Below are 18176 nucleotides of genomic sequence, written 5' to 3' on the forward strand. Positions count from 1 at the left end.
GGAGTGTCAGCCTAGCTTTATGTGCACAAGTCCCTGGAGTGGGACTTGAACCCACAACCTTCTGCCTCAAAGGCAAGAGTGCTACCAACAAGCCACAGCTGACACTAAAGGGTGATGAATTCCTTGTGACCATGTATCCTGGTCACTGCGTACTTCCTGACTCTAATGACACTGCCTTAAGGTCAGATAAATGGCAGTCACACATGTTGATTTCTTGACCGTCATAGCTATAGTTGAGGTTGTTAGCCGTGGCTCAGTGGGCAGCACTCTCACCCGAGTCAGAATGTTGTGGATTCAAGTCCCTCTCCAGAGACTTGATCACAAAAATCTAGGCTGACACTCCAGTACGGCACTGTCGGATGTGCCGTCTTTCAGATGAGATGTTAAACCTGCTCTCTCAGATGGATGTAAAAGATACCACGGCACTATTTCGAAGAGCGGGTGAGTTATGCCCCGTGTCCCTCCTGGCCAATATTTTTATCCCTCAAATCACTAAAAAACATATTGTCTGGTCATTAACATGTTGCTTTTTGTCAGAGCTTGCTGTGTGCAAATTGGCTGCTGCGTTTCCTACATTACAACAGTGACTACACTTCAAAAGTACTTCATAGGCTGTAAAGCGCTTTGGGACGTCCTGAAGTCATGAAAGGCGCTGTAGAAATGCGAGTCTGTTTTTTGTTTTCTTTGACTATGAACTAAATATGTTGCAGCAATGTTCCTTTTTTGCAGAAATTAGTTTGGGTTAAAAATGGAACTCTATGGTTGCATGCCTCAGTTGTGTGGGGAGATTGGAGAAGCTGGGATTGTTCTCGTTAGAACAGAGAAGATTAAGGGGAGATTTAATAGTGGTGTTCAAAATTAATATTATTAGTCGAGTAAATAAGGAGAAACTGTTTCCACTGGCCGGAGGGTCGATAAACTGAGGACACAGATTTAAGATAATTAGCAAAAGAGCCGGGGACGGGGAAGATAAGGAGAATTTTTTTACGCAGCGAGTTATGATGATCTGGAATGCAATGCTTGAGAGGGTGGTGGAAGCAGATTCAATAATAACTTTCAAAAGGGAATTGGATATATCATAAAGAAAAAAATGCAGGGCTATGGGGAAAGAACAGGGGGAGTGGGACTGATTGGAGAGCTCTTTCAAACAGCCAGCACAAGCACGACGGACTTAATGGCCTCCGACTGTGCTATAAGATTCTATCTACGTGTTGGCCATGAAAATCTTTCGGCTTGCCTATTTCGGTGGGGTTAAGCCCTTCATCTTCCCCCCTCCCCCCCCCCCCCCGTCAAGGAGAACATATTTACTGAATCAGAATGGAGATCCACTGTGGCGGAATCAACAAATGCTAAATCGGGAACTTTATTTCGTATTTTGTTCTTTAAAATTCTATACAGATGTACATCATTAGATAGACTCTGTAGTAAATCAGGCCCAAGGGTGCAATTAATACAAAACAAAAGGAAATAATTTGAATATCAATGAACTGAACACCAACGCACTACCAGCTGTGACTTGACAGGTAAAGTAGGAATCAACCAGTCTCAAGACTCGATAAGAGGTAGGACAATCAATCGGAAACTTTGGACAGTGAATGTTAAACACATGGGGTCGATTTTCATTAAGCTGTCGGGAAGGAGGCGGGACTACAACTTTCGGGTTTTAGTCCCGCCTACATCGACGTCCGGCCAATCCACGCGATTTTCCCTTGATTGACCTTGTTGAGCCCGCCCAGCGGGCTCAGCAGACCAATTAAGGGCCACCCGGCAATAGGAGATGTCACAGACTGAAATTTCATCTGTCAAGAGGTCTTGACAGATGAAACATCAGTGTTTCACAGCTGTTTGAAGCTGTCAAACACTGACAATCTGACTTCTAACCTGAGTCCTTCTACACAGACTCAGTTAGAACTCTCACCGGCACTGGAAGCTGAAGGCTTTCACTTTTGACAGCTTGCAGCCATTTTGCTTTCAGTGCCGGCTGAGTGATGGACTCCCGAAACCTAGAGGAAGAAAGGCTGTTAAGGTAAGTACAGGTAATTTAAACTTCTTTACACACTTTAGACACACCAAACACACTTACCTTTGCACTCATGCACCCATCACTCACCTGAACACCGACATCGCAACCCTCCAAGTCCTTCAACCCGACGGCCCACCTGCTCTAACCTGGCATGGTTTGGAGCCGTCGGGAATCCCATACGACACCCCTCAAAATAGGAATTAGGCTAAAAACTGCCTGTTAACAGGCAGTTAATTGGCACTAATCCCTTCCCGCCTCGGGGGGGCGGCGGCGGGTACCCGCCTCCTCTGCAACCTACGTGGAGGCGGGTTTTGGGCGGGATGGTGTCGGGACCCCCGAATTCGGGATTTCCCCCCCCCCCCCCCCCCCCCCACACGCCTGAAACCCCGCCTGACGGCTCCAGGAAAATCGACCCCATGGCTTACATTGAGATTAGCCAAGTGATATAAAAACCACTGCACTGCTCGGAATGGAAATACTTTGCACTGGGCCCGGTATCTGATATGGATTAACCGGCAGCCTGTTTACAAATGAAATGAGGTAACACTTTGTTCGAGCTTAAAATTAGTTGAAAATATTTCAGGTGATCCGTGAACTTAATTCCCTATTGATTTGCCACTTACATGGCTGTTATGAAATGTTATAAAAGACAGTGGCTTTTGGTGCCTTAACTGCTGGGGACTGGGACGGTAGTCATTAGATACAAGTCTTGGTCCTATCAACTAGGAGGGCAGAAATTATCAGGCCGACGCTGAGGAATGACGATAGACTGGGGAGGAATACCAGCACAGACTGAAGTCATTAAAGAAAATGCATTGTTTGCTTAATAAATACATTATATGATGAGCCTACATGTAATGTCATTCTAAAAACATTTCAAGTTTTGAATATTTTTCATTTGTAAAAGTATGCACATATTATTCTTGTACAATTAAAGCAAATCTTTGTTTTTGTTTACATTGGGTCTCAGTTAGTAGAAGGCAGCATTGAATACTGCTGAGATACATGTAGATGAGTGAATTAGATGGAAGAAGACACGTGTTAGAATCTCCATACACGTACCAGTTGATGGCATTCACTTGCATCTAACCGGTACCCTAATATACACACTCAACGCACTGAGAAACATCAGTTATTTGCATTTTATCCATCTCCCACGTTTTCAAATGCTGTTGGGTGGCTGTTTGCCCTCAGCAGGAGAGATACTTCTAGCTTGTGGAGGTAGGATAGTTCCCAGCAACGAACTGGGCTAAAAGAAGTGGTAGCTCTACAGCATTTGCCAACATAGTCCACCCTTGGCTGTTCAGTAGCTCGTGGACCAACATAACGAGACTCCTATTGAGGTCTTGAGATTCAACTCCAAACTTGACCATCAACAAAACTCAATGGTTGGTGCTGCTAGCTCATTCAGGTTGTTACACAACACATTTAAAGACAGTGGAGTGATTTACGCTACACATAAGGAACATTAGAATTTGGAACCGCACTTAAAGACTGGCCAATAAAGAGCCAACATAAGCAGTGATCATGTCCAATGTCAGCATAAAGTGCCCTGACTTACAATTCAATGCCCTCCTGCTGGTTCCCTTTTTCCTGATGGTTCCCAGTAAGGGAAGAAGTATAATGGGAGATATTCTGCTTCAGTGCTCCAGGCGCACGACTGTGCCTGCTGGAAGCCCGTAGTGGGTGATTGCACATCGCCAACCCACCCTTCTGGGTGGATAATTCACAGGCTGGGGTTGTGAAAAATTCTTGCTGTGCGTTCCGCGCGGCCTGTTGTTCTGCAGCAGGGGTGCCAAGGTGGAAAATCTCCCCGATAGTGTCCAAAGCAGGGGAATCAACAGGTGAGGATGGAAGAGCCCGTGATAGCGGGCTTGATGGATTGAATGTTAGATTGTAATTAGAAGTGGGGAAAACGGCACGTGGCAAACCAGACTGTGGTGGTGAGTTCCAGGCCACTATTACTCTTGTAGCAAGGGGGCAAAGATTCATGTTCACCCAGCTGAGGGAGGGACCATTTTTCCAATTAGCATGCACATCAAGCACTCCCAGATCAGGGGTAGCAGGAGTTAGATGCAGAACAAAGGCAAGAATGTGCTTCAACCCCAACCTTAAAACATCACCCCTTTACTGTACCAGTACAACATATTTCCTACATTCCAAGTGACTACACTTCAATAGTACTTCATATTTCTTTGGAGCACTTGAAAGACGCTATGTAAATGCAAGTACTTTCTTTATCATTTCCATTTAATACCCCTCATCCTGTTGCTGGACTGTGATTAGTTTTGTGCTGTGGACACACAAACTAGTAACCGCTGTCTTGCAACTGCCCGAAACTCACTGCACATAGGAGCTTTACAGATCAGAGATCATCGTGGGCTGCATTCAGGGACTTGAGTCCCACTCCAGAGACTTGAGCACAAAATCTAGGCTGACACTCCAGTGCAGTACTGAGGGAGTGCCGCACCGTTGGAGGTGCCGTCTTTCAGATGAGACGTTAAACCGAAGGCCCGTCTGCTCTCTCAGGTGGCACTTTTTCAAACGAGCAGGAGAGTTCTCCCCAGTGTCCTGGCCAATACTTATCCCTCAAGCAACATCATCAGAAAAACAGATTGTCACATTGCTATTTGTGGGAGCTTGCTGTGTGCAAATTGGCTGCTGTGTTTCCTACATTACAACAGTGACTACACTTCAAAAGTACTTCATTGGCTGTAAAGCGCTTTGGGATGTCCTGAGGTCGTGAAATGCACTACAGAAATGCAAGTCTTTTCTTTTCATTCAGACTCAAAATGCTCTGCATTATGCACTCTCCCAAATTTTTAAAAATCTTTAAAAAAAAACGACAAACTTTTAATCATCATTTGGTTAGGAGTAACTTTTAAAAAAGTCTAATTCTTTGAAGAAAAATGACCCACAATTTAGCAGCAATAGCATGAAGTGTGCAGTGTTATCTCAGCTCACACACGCAGCAGGGTTCAAATCGAAACAATGGAGTGCTGGCTCTGCGAAGCTCTTCCCATTCCATCACAGGAAGTTTCAAAGTAACAAGAGCTTCTGTGATGTGACATTCCGAGCCTGACGTGAGGGGGAAGTAATTTATAGAAAAACAATGCACAACCTTTCTGTCAGGCTGTGATAACCTCTCTGCAAGACTGTGCTTGTGTGTGTCAGAGTGATTTCCAAGAATGATATGGCAACAGTTTATAACAACGCTCCGTGCTACATGTTTCAAATTTCAATGAACAGCTGGTAATAATTCATGCTGTGAAGGCCAAGACTCTGTCCCGCCTCTGGCGCCTCCTCCTCAACGTGAGCTCCTCGACATCTCATTTGTTATCTTGGCAGTGACAGGAGCTGGCAGCTGAAGCCTGGGCCCTTGAATTACACTCCGCTCCCGACCCCAAGCTCTGCACTTCATTCCGGAAACCTAGCATGGATCAACTGCAAATGTAAATGCTCCTAGACGCAATTAAGTTACCACAGTCTAGTTCTGCAACGTGTTGCAGCTCGGGCACTGTTCCAGCGTTAATTATTAGCCCTGGTTTCTGAGGTTCCAGATTGAAATGTGAAGCATTTCTATGAAAATGAATCATTGTCAACAAGGCCACTGTTTTATGAATAGGCCAGATTCTGGTGGATTCAGGGATTTTCACCAATAGTTTGGGGGATCATCTTCCACAATTCCGTCCTCTTAAATCTGAATGAAGCAAACTATGTAGGTATGAGGGGCTAGTTGGCTAAGGTAGGCTGGGAACTAGATTAAAAGATATGATGGTACATAAGCAATGGCAAACATTTAAAGAAACAATTCATAATTCGCAACGAATATACATTCCTTTAAGGAATAAAAACCCCACAGAAAAATTGGTCCAACCGTGGCTAACAAGTTAAAGTCAGTGTTAGGACTGGGAGGATTCTAGAATTCAGCAAAGGGTGACCAAGAAATTGAAAAAGAAAGAGATAATAGAATGAGAGTAAGCTAGCAAGAGACATAAAAACAGGCTGTAAAAGCTTCTACAGCTATGCAAAAAAGGAAGAGATCAGCGAAAGTAACCACGGGTCTCGTACAGGCTGAGACAGGAGAAATGATAATGGGGAATAAGGAAATGGCAGAGACATTAAACAAATACTTTGTATCTGTCTTCACGGAAGAAGGCACAAAAAATATTCCGTAAATAGTGGGGAACCAAGGGTCTAGTGAGAATGGGGAACTTAAAGAAATTAGTACTGGTAAAGAAATAGTACTGGAGAAATTAATGGGACTAAAAGCCACCAAATCCCTGGACCTGATGGCAGACATCATAGGGTTTTAAACGAGGTGGCCACAGAGATAGTGGATGCATTGGTTTTGAACTTCCACAATTCCCTAGATTCTAGAACGGTCTCGTGGATGCAATTGCAACCCCGCTATTCAAGATAGGAGGGAGAGAGAAAACAGGGAACTATAGGCCAGTTAGCCTGGCATCACTAGTTGGGAAAATGTTAGAATTTATTATTAGTGACATGGCAACAGGGCATTTAGAAAATCATAATATGATTGGACAGAGTCAACGCGGATTTATGAAAGGGAAATTGTATTTGACAAATCTGTTGAGTTTTTTGAGATCTGATACCTGGGATAGTAGGAATGACGTATGAAGAGAGATTGGGTCGTTTAGGCTTATATTTGCTAGAGTTTAGAAGAATGAGAGGGGATCTCATTGAAACGTATAAAATTCTAACAGGACTAGACAGACTAGATGCAGGAAGGCTGTTCCCGATGGCGGGGGAGTCCAGAACCAGGGCTCACAGTCTAAGGATAAGCCGTTTAGGACTGAGATGAGGAGGAATTTCTTCACCCAGAGAGTGGTGAACCTGTGGAATTCTCTACCACACAAGGCAGTTGAGGCCAATTCATTAAATATATTCAAGAAGGAATTAGATATATTTCTTAAGGCTAAAGGGATCAAGGGATATGGGGAGAAAGCAGGGACAGGGTACTGAATTTGGATGATCAGCCATGATCTCATTAAATGGCGGAACAGGCTCGAGGGGCCGAATGGCCTACTCCTGCTTCTATGTAACTAGCAGGGTAGATAAGGGGGAAACCAGTGGATGTAGTATATTTGGATTTTCAAAAATGATTCGATAAGGTGCCACACAAGAAGTTATTACACAAAATTAGGGCTCATGGGATTGGGGTAATATATTAGCATGGATTGAGGATTGGTTAACAGACAGAAAACAGGGAGTAGGAATAAAATGGTCATTTTCGGGTTGGCAGGCTGTAACTAGTGGGGTATCGCAAGGATCAGTGCTTGAGCCTCAGCTATTTACAATCTATATCAATGACTTAGATAAGGGGACTGAGTGTAATGTATCCAAGTTTGCTGACGATACAAAGCTAGGTGGAAAAGTAAGATATGAGGAGGACGCAAAGAGGCTGCAAAGGGATATAGACAGGTTACGAGTTGGCAAGAACATGGCAGATTGAATATAATGTGGAGAAATGTGAAGTTATCCACTTTGGTAGGAAAAATAGAAAAGCAGAGTATTTTTTAAATGGTGAGAGATTGGGAAATGTTGGTGTTCAGAGGGACCTGGGTGTCCTTGTACATGAATCACTGAAAGTCAACATGCAGGTACAGCAAGCAATTAGGAAAGCAAATGGTATGTTAGCCTTTATTACAAAAGGATTGGAGCATAAGAGTAAAGAAATCTTACTGCAATTATATAGGGCCTTGGTGAGACCTCACCTGGAGTACTGGATATACTTGCCTTAGAGGTAGTGCAACGAAGGTTCACTGGACTGACTGCTGGGATGGGGGATTGTTCTATGGGGAGAGAGATTGAGTAGACTAGGCCTATATTCCTTAGAGTTTATAAAATTCTTAAGGGGCTTGACAGGGTAGATGCTGGGTGGATGTTTCCCCTGGCTGGGGAGTCAAGAACCAGGGGTCACAGTCTCAGAATAAGGGGTCGGCCATTTAGGACTGAGATGAGGAGAAATTTCCTCACTCAGAGGGTGGTGAATCTCTGGAATTCTCCACCCCAGAGGGCTGTGGATGCTCAGTCGTTGAGTATATTCAAGACAGAGATCAATAGATTTTTGGATACTATGGGAACCAAGGGATATGGGGATAGTGCAGGAAGGTGGAGTTGAGATAGAAGTTCAGCCATGATCTTATTGAATGGTGGAGCAAGCTCGAGGGGCCAAATGGCCGACTCCTGCTCCTATTTCTTGTTTATTCCCCCACCCCACAATGAAAACCACAAATTAGTAGCTTTCGTGAGCACCAATCCCAAATGATGGAAAACTTCTGTCGGTTTCCACCGTTGAGCTGTGACCACTTTTATCAATGTTAAGTGGCTTCCTCATTGTAGCTGCAGTATGTTCACTCTTCGATGGGATGCTAGATAACTCTGGCCATGTGAGCTTTGCTCAGTCGGTAGCACTCACTGCTGAGTCAGAAGGTCGTGGGTTCAAGCCCCACTCCAGAGACTCCAGCACGTAATCTCGGCTGATACTTCAGTGCAGTACTGAGGGAGCGCTGGTCTTTGGGCTACAGTAGAAGAGAACACCAAAAGATCAGCTTTTTCCAAATGGTGGTGCACCACTGCCTCATGGCATTATGGAGGATAACACAGACAGACCATGAATAAAGCCCCATTGATTTATACGAATCATCAGAACCTCAAACTTTGCACCCCAAAACCATAAAAATAAATATACATTATTGCATTTGCTGCAAGCTCGGACTTCACAAAGGGAGAAGGCAGGTCAGAGCAGGACCAAGAACAGGTGAGCTGTCCAACGGGAGGAGCAGACTCCAGACTAAACATAAATAACTGAGGTATCCAAAAGGCTTGTGCTCCCACAAAAATAAACCGTGGTCCAAGTGAGGTTTGACCTGGAATTTCGCTGAAGAGGACGTTGGGAGTGTTTCCCGATGGGCCGAAGCTCGGCCTGTGATTCCGGAGCGCCCTCTCTCCGGCTCGAACAATGTGCCGCCTCTCGCTGTGTCGCACGTCATGGCCCCTCGGCTGACAGCTCGCCCTCCTCCAACCACTGCAGCTCCCGCTGCGCCCTCCTGTGAATCCGCCGCAGTCGCAGGACGTACAGGGCGATGGCCAGCAGGACCACAAAGAAACAGGCAAAGAACAGGTGGTGGTTGTAGACGAACGAGGCACGCAGCCAGCTGGAATGGTTCGTCTTGACGATTTCTTGCCGGAGATCCCTGTCATTGTTTGGGGTGGGGGGGTGAGAAGAGAGAGAGAGGGGAAGAAAACCACAATTATTATTTTCTACAGAATCCTGTAAGTTTTCTTTCCCTTTGCCCAGCAACATTCAGTACAAGCGAGAGAGAAGGGAAGAGGGAGAAAGAGAGTGAGGGGGAAGAGAGAGAGGGGGGAAGGGGCAGGGAAGAAGACCGGAAGAGAGGGCGAAAGGGGACGGGTGAGGGGAAAAGAGAGAAAGAGACAAACAGCGTGCAAGATGTAGCAAGATAGCGACAGAGGGTAAGAGAGAGATTTTGTTGAGTGGAGGGCTGGAAGAGATATAGATAGAGACACACGGAGGTGGGGGGAGGTCATGGTAATCTTGAAGAACAAGTAAGTGTTAACTGGTGGAGCTGGTCATTAAAATCGGGCGGGTTCTATAACAGGTGGCTGGACCAGTTTACCACCCAAGGTGAAAATTACCCCATGGATACTCTGATGTATAATGTGCTAGATGTTGCAGTCAGTGGCGCAGTTTGTTAGACTTGCACTTGGCCCAGCGACTTTCTATGGGCTTTTGCACTGGAGGTTCATGTCAGCCAATGATCCAACAGCGCAGAGCCCTCTACTGGGCATCTGGGACCTGTGTGAACAGGGCGAGCAACCGTGTGTCCCCTTAACCAATCAGATTGGAGAATCGTTAATGAGCAGCGCAGAGTCTGAAGCAGGAAGTGTCTGTTAGAATATTGAATTCAATGTCAAATCAGGTACAGACGGCAGAAATAATGAGAGTTAAATAAAGATTGGATTAAGAGAGAGAAAGATAAGACACCAAAAAAAAGTAAAAAAGTCATTTATTTTTGGATATTTAAAAAAATATTAAAATCTGAAGGAATGAGACTCCACACTTGTAAAAGTTCATTTTCAGTGCCAGAGAGGTTGTTTGGCATTAAAAGGGTACTGGAATGGACAAGCCCCAACTTTTTCTGGCGAGTTTAGTGTGTATCTATGAGGTAAATACAGCAACTTCACGCCGCTCCATGTATTTCAATGGTGAGCCTCTTGGCGAGATACCATTCTTGCGCTGCTTTGGGAGGAGCAGGGCATATCGGACAGCAACTTGCCGAATTCCGCGTTTAACTGCGCATGTGCGGTCGCTGGAAGTTCCATGTCAATAACGGTGAGCCCCATTAGCCTCACCGTTACTTCTGCCGCAAAATCCGGCCCATTATATCACAGCGTGCACACGATATAGCATTTTGATTCTCAAGTTCAGACTTCTCAAAGTCCTGCTGAATTTCACCACACATTCTTTCGTTGATGTAATGAGGCAACGTACCTAAGAGGTAGAAAACGGGTTTTATAAAGAATTGCTCCCAGCGTCCACTGTATTTCCTTGTCGTAGACCAGCTGGGCTGTCTTCAGGTTGGAATAGTCGGCTGGAAAGTTAAAACCGCTGTGCAATACCTCATGCATCCACGCAGACTTAAAACACTGATATCTGCAAGGTTAGGAGAGAACGACAGACAATGAATTGCTGAAATAAGCCGTATACCTCTCCCCCCCAAAACAACAACCACCTGTATTTATATAGCGCCTTTAACGTAGTAAAACGTCCCGTGGCGCTTCACAGGAGAGTCATCCAACAAAATTTGACACCGAGCCACATAAAGGAGATATTGGTCCAGATTGGTCAAAGAGGTCGGTTTTAAGCGACGTCTTAAAGGAGCAGAGAGTTAGGGAGGCGGAGAGGATTAGGGAGGGAATTCCAGAGCCTCCAGAAACAACAGAATAAAGGACTGTAATCCTCGCAACTCTTGGTTTGGCAAGCTGATGATTTTATTTCTCCAATTATCTACCTCCTCTGTCTCACTTATAATTATTCTCTTGAACTTTACAACCTATTGTAAGGTTTGTTTATAAAACAACAGTGGCTACACTTCAAAAGGTACTTCATTGACTGTGAAGCACCTTGGGGCATCCTGAGATTGTAAAAGGTGCTATATAAATGCAAGTTAAAACTCAAGCTTGGTGTCATACAACTACAGGTAGACTATCCTTTATCCGAAAACCTTGGGACCAGCTGTGTTTCGGTTTTCGGAATTTTTCAGATTTCAGAAGGTTTTCTGACAACAAACACAGCTTGTAAACACTCGGGCCCTGCCTTGGAAGCGTCTCTGAAGCTGTTGCTAAGCTACAGAGACTCTTTCCACAGCTTGACTGTTTAAAAAAATGCTAGGGGAAGAAAAAAAAACTAACAAAACGGCTGCTGATTTCTGCCGTTAGATCGAGGTTTCCGGCTCCCCCTGCTCCGTATCTGAATTCCTTGACTTAGCGGGGGTCTGGTGCGCGACTGCCGCCGCCAGTTGTGGGAAAGCCGGATATCGGCTGACTCCTACACTAAGCTGGCCCGCAAATCAGGTGGGGGGGGGGGGGGAAGAAAAGACTATCGGACGGGCCGCTGCAGCTATCGGACGGGCCGCTGTATTGTTGGGTTCACTCTCCCGGTACCTCCTTCACACTGCCCGGCTCGGCCTGCAATCTCCTACCCAGGAGGGAACTCTGTGACCCTCTGCCCTGCTCACAGGGAAAGGCAGAGCTCCCGGACCACTCCTGTCATGTTTGGTGCCACTCGGGTCATGTCGTGCGCACGACTTACACTCCACGAAAAAACTTTCGGTTTTTAGAGGTTTTCGGTTTTCGGAAGTGCGGATAAAGGATAGTCTACTGTACTACTATTTGATTTATCTCATCTTCTCTCCCTCCCTTTATACCCTAGGTGGAGTTCCACACTAAAGGCCTTGACCCTTCAGTACTCAAGATTCACCTTCCCATTTGCTCACTGCATAATTCAAATATTCCATTCAAATTTTTAAATGTTCTTTCTCCCCCTCCCATCCATCAGACAAGAAAACTGCTTGCATTAATATAATAATCACAGAACAGAATGCTACAGCACAGAAACAATTTCTGCGCCAATGTTGTTCTCCACATGAGTCATCAAGTTTTATCTTACGCTCCTGCATAGAACATTACGGCACACAAACAGACCATTCAGCCCATGTAGAATCTTATCGCTTGTTATTAGATGAATCATCAATGTGGTGTACTGCTGGAGAGAAGACGTTGGCTAGGACACTGGAAGAACTCCTTGCGTTTCTTCATTAGTGCTTGGAGATCTTTTAAGCTAAACAGGCGGCCTTTACCTCAGTTTATAGTCTCACCCAAAGGACGGCACTGTGACAGTGCAGAATTACAGCTGTGTCCTGGTTTATGTGATGTGGTACCTGAACCAGACTCGCAACCTTCTGGCCCAGGCAAGATGTGTAAAAAGTGATTCCCGTTTACCCACCCCATGAAGAGGCACCCGACCTTTTTCTGGGTAACTCAGTACGCAGACAGGCGGAGATCAGGGCATCAGCGTGAAGAATCCTGGACACAAACCTTCACCTGATGCCCTTCATGTAGCTTTGAGTTTTAACGTTCAATTAACAACAGATTTGGCAGAAACATACAGTACGTTTTCAAAAAATAAAACAGCAAATAAATAAAATCTGGCTTCTAAAACTCCAACAAAAACAGCAAGCTTACTTAACAGGCACAGCATAACCAAGACAGGAGCTGTACAAATATCCAGACAACCACTACCACAGTCTGCGAACAAAAGGAAGGGGCCAGGCCCGTCCCAGGAGACCAGCGTACGATTGAAAGATTGCTTTGTGCCGAGTCTATGAAAGCCTCTGTGTAGTTACACTGTATGCAACTAAGGATGTCGTTATGTTACTGATGTCAGGTCGTTATGTGCAGAGTGCAATGTTCAGACGGTAGACCCAAGTTAAACTGACGACTACACCTTGTTGCTAAGAAGGTCGCACTCTTGAGTTTAGCTGCAACGGAGCTCTGTGCACACATTCTTGGACAGCAGGCGAGAAGCTCTGCTCCCAGGAGACTAACCGTTAATGTTACCAGCGAGCACGGATGGGAGTTAGACTGCCAGCCTGATTCCCGAGTTCTACTACAGGTAGACTATCCTTTATCCGAACTTCCGAAAACCGAAAACCTCTAAAAACCGAAGGTTTTTTCGTTCAGCGTAAGTCGTGCGCACGACATGACCAGAGTGGCGCACGACTTACGCTGAGCAGGGCAGAGGGTCACAGAGTTCCCTCCTGAGTAGGAGATTGCAGGCCGAGCCGGGCAGTGTGAAGGAGGTACCGGGAGAGTGAACCCAACAATACAGCGGCCCGTCCGATAGCTGCAGCGGCCCGTCCGATATTCTTTTCTTCCCCACCCCCCCGACCCGACCCGAACCGCGGCCCGTCCGATATTCTTTTCTCCCCCTCCCCCCGACCCGTCCGATATTCTTTTCTCCCCGACCCGACCCCCGACCCGTCCGATATTCTTTTCTCCCCCCGACCGACCCCCCCCGACCCCCGACCTGAACCGCGGCCCGTCTAATATTCTTTTCTCCCCCCCCCACCCGACCCCTGACCTGATTTGCGGGCCAGCTGAGTAGGAGTCAGCCGATATCCGGCTTTCCAGAGAAGCAGGAAGGGGAATGAGACACGGAACAGTCGCAAGAGGTAGCCTGAGCTTTTAAAATTTATATTAAATACAAATTTTCCAGTCTTATAATAATACCTTCTGCAATCCGAAAAATTCCGAAAACCGAAACTCAGCTAGTCCCAAGGCTTTTGGATAAGGGATAGTGTACCTGTACTACATTTTGCTACACCTGCAGCTGCTTTGTGCCCATGTGAAAGCATCTGAATAACTGTAGATTAATGCTCCAGGAAAAAACCCAAAAAAGAGACAGCTCTAAATTGTCTCTCCCTGATAGCACAAACGTATTTGCCTCTGTTCCAGATCAGCCAGTTAATGATGGCATTGATACCAGAACTGAGAGGTTATACCCAGGCTGGGGCTCTTTTCTTTAGAAAAAAAAAGACTGAGGGGTGACCTGATAGAGGTCTTTAAAACTATGAAAGGATTTGATGGGGTAGATGTAGAGAAAATGTTTCCACTTGCGGGCGAGACCAGAACTAGGGGCCATAAATATAAGATAGTCACGAATAAATCCAATAGGGAATTCAGGAGAAACTTCTTTACCCAGAGAGTGGTGAGAATGTGGAACTCACTACCACAGGGAGTGGTTGAGGTGAATAGCACAGACGCATTTAAGGGGAAGCTAGATAAACACACGAGGGAGAAAGGAATCGAAGGATATGTTGGGGTGGGAGAAGGTATGACCTGTTGGTCCGAATGGCCTGTTTCTGTGCTATAAATACTAGGTAATACTTTGTAATAAGGAGCATGCCTGCTTGGGGAATCTGCCCTTATAAATCACTTGCACGTGTGTGTTGACACGGTTGTTTTGGCATTGCAAAAAATGTGACATGCAGGATTTTGTTAAAACCAGGCCAGCATTTGACCAGATCAAAAAATGCAGAAAATAGAACCTCTCCAAGCACCAACGGAAGTTATCAGCCAATGCTGAAATAGTATTAAAAACTTTTAACATTTTAACTCCAAAAATATATTAGAACAGCGTCAACATTTTCCTGCTCTTGTAACTGCATAAATGATACTCAGAAAAGGCTTGTAATTGAAAATTAAAAGAATGCATATTAAGGTCTCTTCATTAGGTTTAATCGAGGTCATTTCATTAATCCGACACCTACACAGCTCATGACGGTCACTTCAATATGGGACCAGCTCCGAACTGTAGGATTTTTGGAATCTTTATTTTTCTTTGGCGGAATTGACACTGGTCAAGAGAAAAAGATTGGTGAAGTCAAGCGAAGGTCCCTTGCAGTCAGAATCAGGGAAATTTATAATGGGGAACAAAGAAATGGCAGACCAATTAAATACATACTTTGGTTGTGTCTTCACAAAGGAGGACACAAATAACCTCCCAGAGATGTCGGGGAACATAGGGTCTAATGAGAGGGAGGAACTGAATGAAATCAGTATTTGTAGGGAAATGGTGTTAGGGAAATTGACGGGATTGAAGGCCGATAAATCCCCAGGGCCTGATAATCTACATCCTAGGGTACTTAAGGAAGTGGCCCTAGAAATAGTAGATGCATTGCTGGTCATCTTCCAAAATTCTATAGATTCTGGAACAGTTCCCATGGATTGGAGGGTAGCTAATGTTACCCCACTATTTAAAAAGGGTGGTAGAGAGAAAATGGGGAATTATAGACTGGTAAGCCTGACATCAGTAGTGGGGAAAATGCTAGAGTCCATTATAAAAGATGTAATAGCAGAGCACTTGGAAAACAGTGACAGGTTCGTACAAAGTCAACATGGATTTACAAAAGGTAAATCGTGCTTGACTAATCTACTGGAATTTTTTGAGGATGTAACTGGTAGAATAGATAAGGGAGAACCAGTGGATGTGGTGTATTTAGACTTTCAGAAGGCTTTCAATAAGGTCCCGCATAAGAGATTAGCGTGTAAAGTTAAGGCACATGGGATTGGGGGCAAGGTACTGACTTGGATAGAGAACTGGTTAGCAGACAGAAAGCAAAGAGTTGGAATAAACGGGTCTTTTTCCGAGTGGCAGGCAGTGATTAGTGGGGTACCGCAGGGATCGGTCCTAGGACCCCAGCTATTCACAATATATATTAATGATCTAGACGAGGGAACTAGATGTAATATCTCCAAGTTTGCAGACGACACAAAGCTGGGTGGGCGTGTGTGCTGTGAGGAGGATGCCGAGAAACTACAGTATGATTTGGACAGGTTGGGTAGATGCATGGCAGATGCAGTATAATGTGGATAAATGCGAGGTTGTCCACTTTGGTGGCAAAAACAGGAAGGCAGATTATTATCTGAATAGCAATAGATTGGGAGAAGGGGAAGTGCAACGAGACCTGGGTGTCCTTGTGCACCAGTCGCTGAAGGTAAGCATGCAAGTGCAGCAGGTGGTTAAGAAGGCAAATGGTATGTTGGCCTTCGTAGTGAGAGGGTTTGAGTACAGGAACAAGGATGTCTTGCTGCAGGTGTACAGGGCCTTGGTGAGACCACACCTTGAGTATTGTGTGCAGTTTTGGTCACCTTATCTGAGGAAGGATGTTCTTGCCATGGAGGGAGTGCAGCGAAGATTCACCAGGCTGATACCTGGGATGGCAGGAATGACGTATGAGGAGAGATTGGGTTGATTGGGCTTATACTCGCTGGAGTTTTGAAGAATGAGAGGGGTTCTCATTGAAACTTATAAAATTCTAACAGGACTGGACAGACTAGGTGCAGGAAGGATGTTCCCGATGGTGGGGGAGTCCAGAACCAGGGGTCACAGTCTAAGGATAAGGGGCAAGCCATTTAGGACTGAGATGAGGAGGGATTTCTTCACCCAGAGAGTGGTGAACCTGTGGAATTCTCTACCACAGAAGGCAGTTGAGGCCAATTCATTAAGTATATTCAAGGAGGAGTTAGATATATTTCTTAAGGCTAAGGGGATCAAGGGATATGGGGAGAAGGCAGGGACAGGGTACTGAATTTGGATGATCAGCCATGATCTCACTGAATGGCGGAACAGGCTCGAGGGGCCAAATGGCCTACTCCTGCTCCTATCTTCTATGTTTCTATGCACGTCGCACTCTTGAGTTTAGCTGCAACGGAGCTCTGTGCACGCATTCTTGGACAGCAGGCGAGAAGCTCTGCTCCCAGGAGACTAACCGTTAATGTTACCAGCGAGCACGGATGGGAGTTAGACTGCCAGCCTGGTTCCCGAGTTCTACTACTACATTTTGCTACACCTGCAGCTGCTTTGTGCCCATGTGAAAGCATCTGAATAACTGTAGCTTAATGTGCCAGGAAAAAACCCCAAAAAGAGACAGCTCTAAATTGTCTCTCCCTGATAGCACAAACGTACTTGCCTCTGTTGCAGATCAGCCAGTTAATGATGGCATTGATACCAGAACTGAGAGGTTATACCCAGGCTGGGGCTCTTTTCTTTAGAAAAAAAGAGAAGACTGAGGGGTGACCTGATAGAGGTCTTTAAAACTATGAAAGGGTTTGATGGGGTAGATGTAGAGAAAATGTACGTCTTAATCTAAATGTACACTCTCGGGAGCCGCAAGCCTACATTTCGTTGTACTGCACATGTGCACTAACAATGACAATAAAAGTTGATTTGATTTGATTTGATTTTTGTGGGTGAGACCAGAACGAGCAGCCATAAATATAAGACAGTCACTAATAAATCCAATAGGGAATTGAGGAGAAACTTCTTTACCCAGAGAGTGGTTGGAATGTGGAACTCGCTACCACAGGATAAGTGTTGAGGCGAATAGCAGAGACACATTTAAGGAGAAGCTAGATAAACACGTGAGGGAGAAAGGAATCGAAGGATATGTTGATGGGGTGGGAGAAGGTATGACCTGTTGGTCCGAATGGCCTGTTTCTGTGCTATAAATACTAGGTAATACTTTAAGAACATAAGAACATAAGAAATAGGAGCAGGAGTAGGCCAATCGGCCCCTCGAGCCTGCTCCGCCATTCAATAAGATCATGGCTGATCTGATCCTAACCGCCAATCCACTATCACAGAACCATCTCCTGAATCTAACAGAATTAGACACACGAAATAGGAGCAGGATCAGGCTACACGGCCCCTGGGCCCGCTCCGCTACCCACAGGGCCATGTCCGATCCGAACCTAGACTCTTGTCCAAATTCCTGCCCGCTCCCCGTAACCCTTAATTCCCTTTACTTCTAGGAAACTGTCTATTTCTGTTTTAAATTTATGTAATGATGTAGCTTCTACAGCTTTTTGGGGCAGCATATTCCATGGACCTACCACCCTCTGAGTGAAGTAGTTCCTCCTCATCTCAGTTTTGAAAGAGCAGCCCCTTATTCTAAGACTATGCCCCCTAGTTCTAGTTTCACCCATCATCGGGAACATCCTCCCCGCATCCACCCGATCCAACCCCTTCACAATCTTATATGTT

At 45.4% G+C, this 18176-nt stretch overlaps 1 protein-coding gene across 2 annotated transcripts in view; it reads right to left on the minus strand.

The window, feature by feature from the left end:
• Positions 1–6633: 6633 nt before the first annotated feature.
• The window catches only part of LOC147113329 (ectonucleoside triphosphate diphosphohydrolase 4-like), a 97907-nt gene continuing 86364 nt past the window's right edge, over positions 6634–18176 (minus strand). For both annotated transcript variants that reach the window (XM_085994262.1, XM_085994263.1), the window contains 2 exons: positions 10563–10724; positions 6634–9243 (listed from right to left, as the gene is read on the minus strand). In XM_085994262.1, coding sequence (XP_085850388.1) covers positions 9036–9243; positions 10563–10724 — 370 coding nt within the window. In that variant the 3' untranslated portion in view covers positions 6634–9035. The remainder of the gene's footprint in view (positions 9244–10562; positions 10725–18176) is intronic.

Source organism: Somniosus microcephalus, chromosome 8 (assembly GCF_052327205.1).
Source record: "Somniosus microcephalus isolate GS21.2 chromosome 8, FLI_Smic_1.0, whole genome shotgun sequence".
Lineage (NCBI taxonomy): Eukaryota > Metazoa > Chordata > Chondrichthyes > Squaliformes > Somniosidae > Somniosus > Somniosus microcephalus.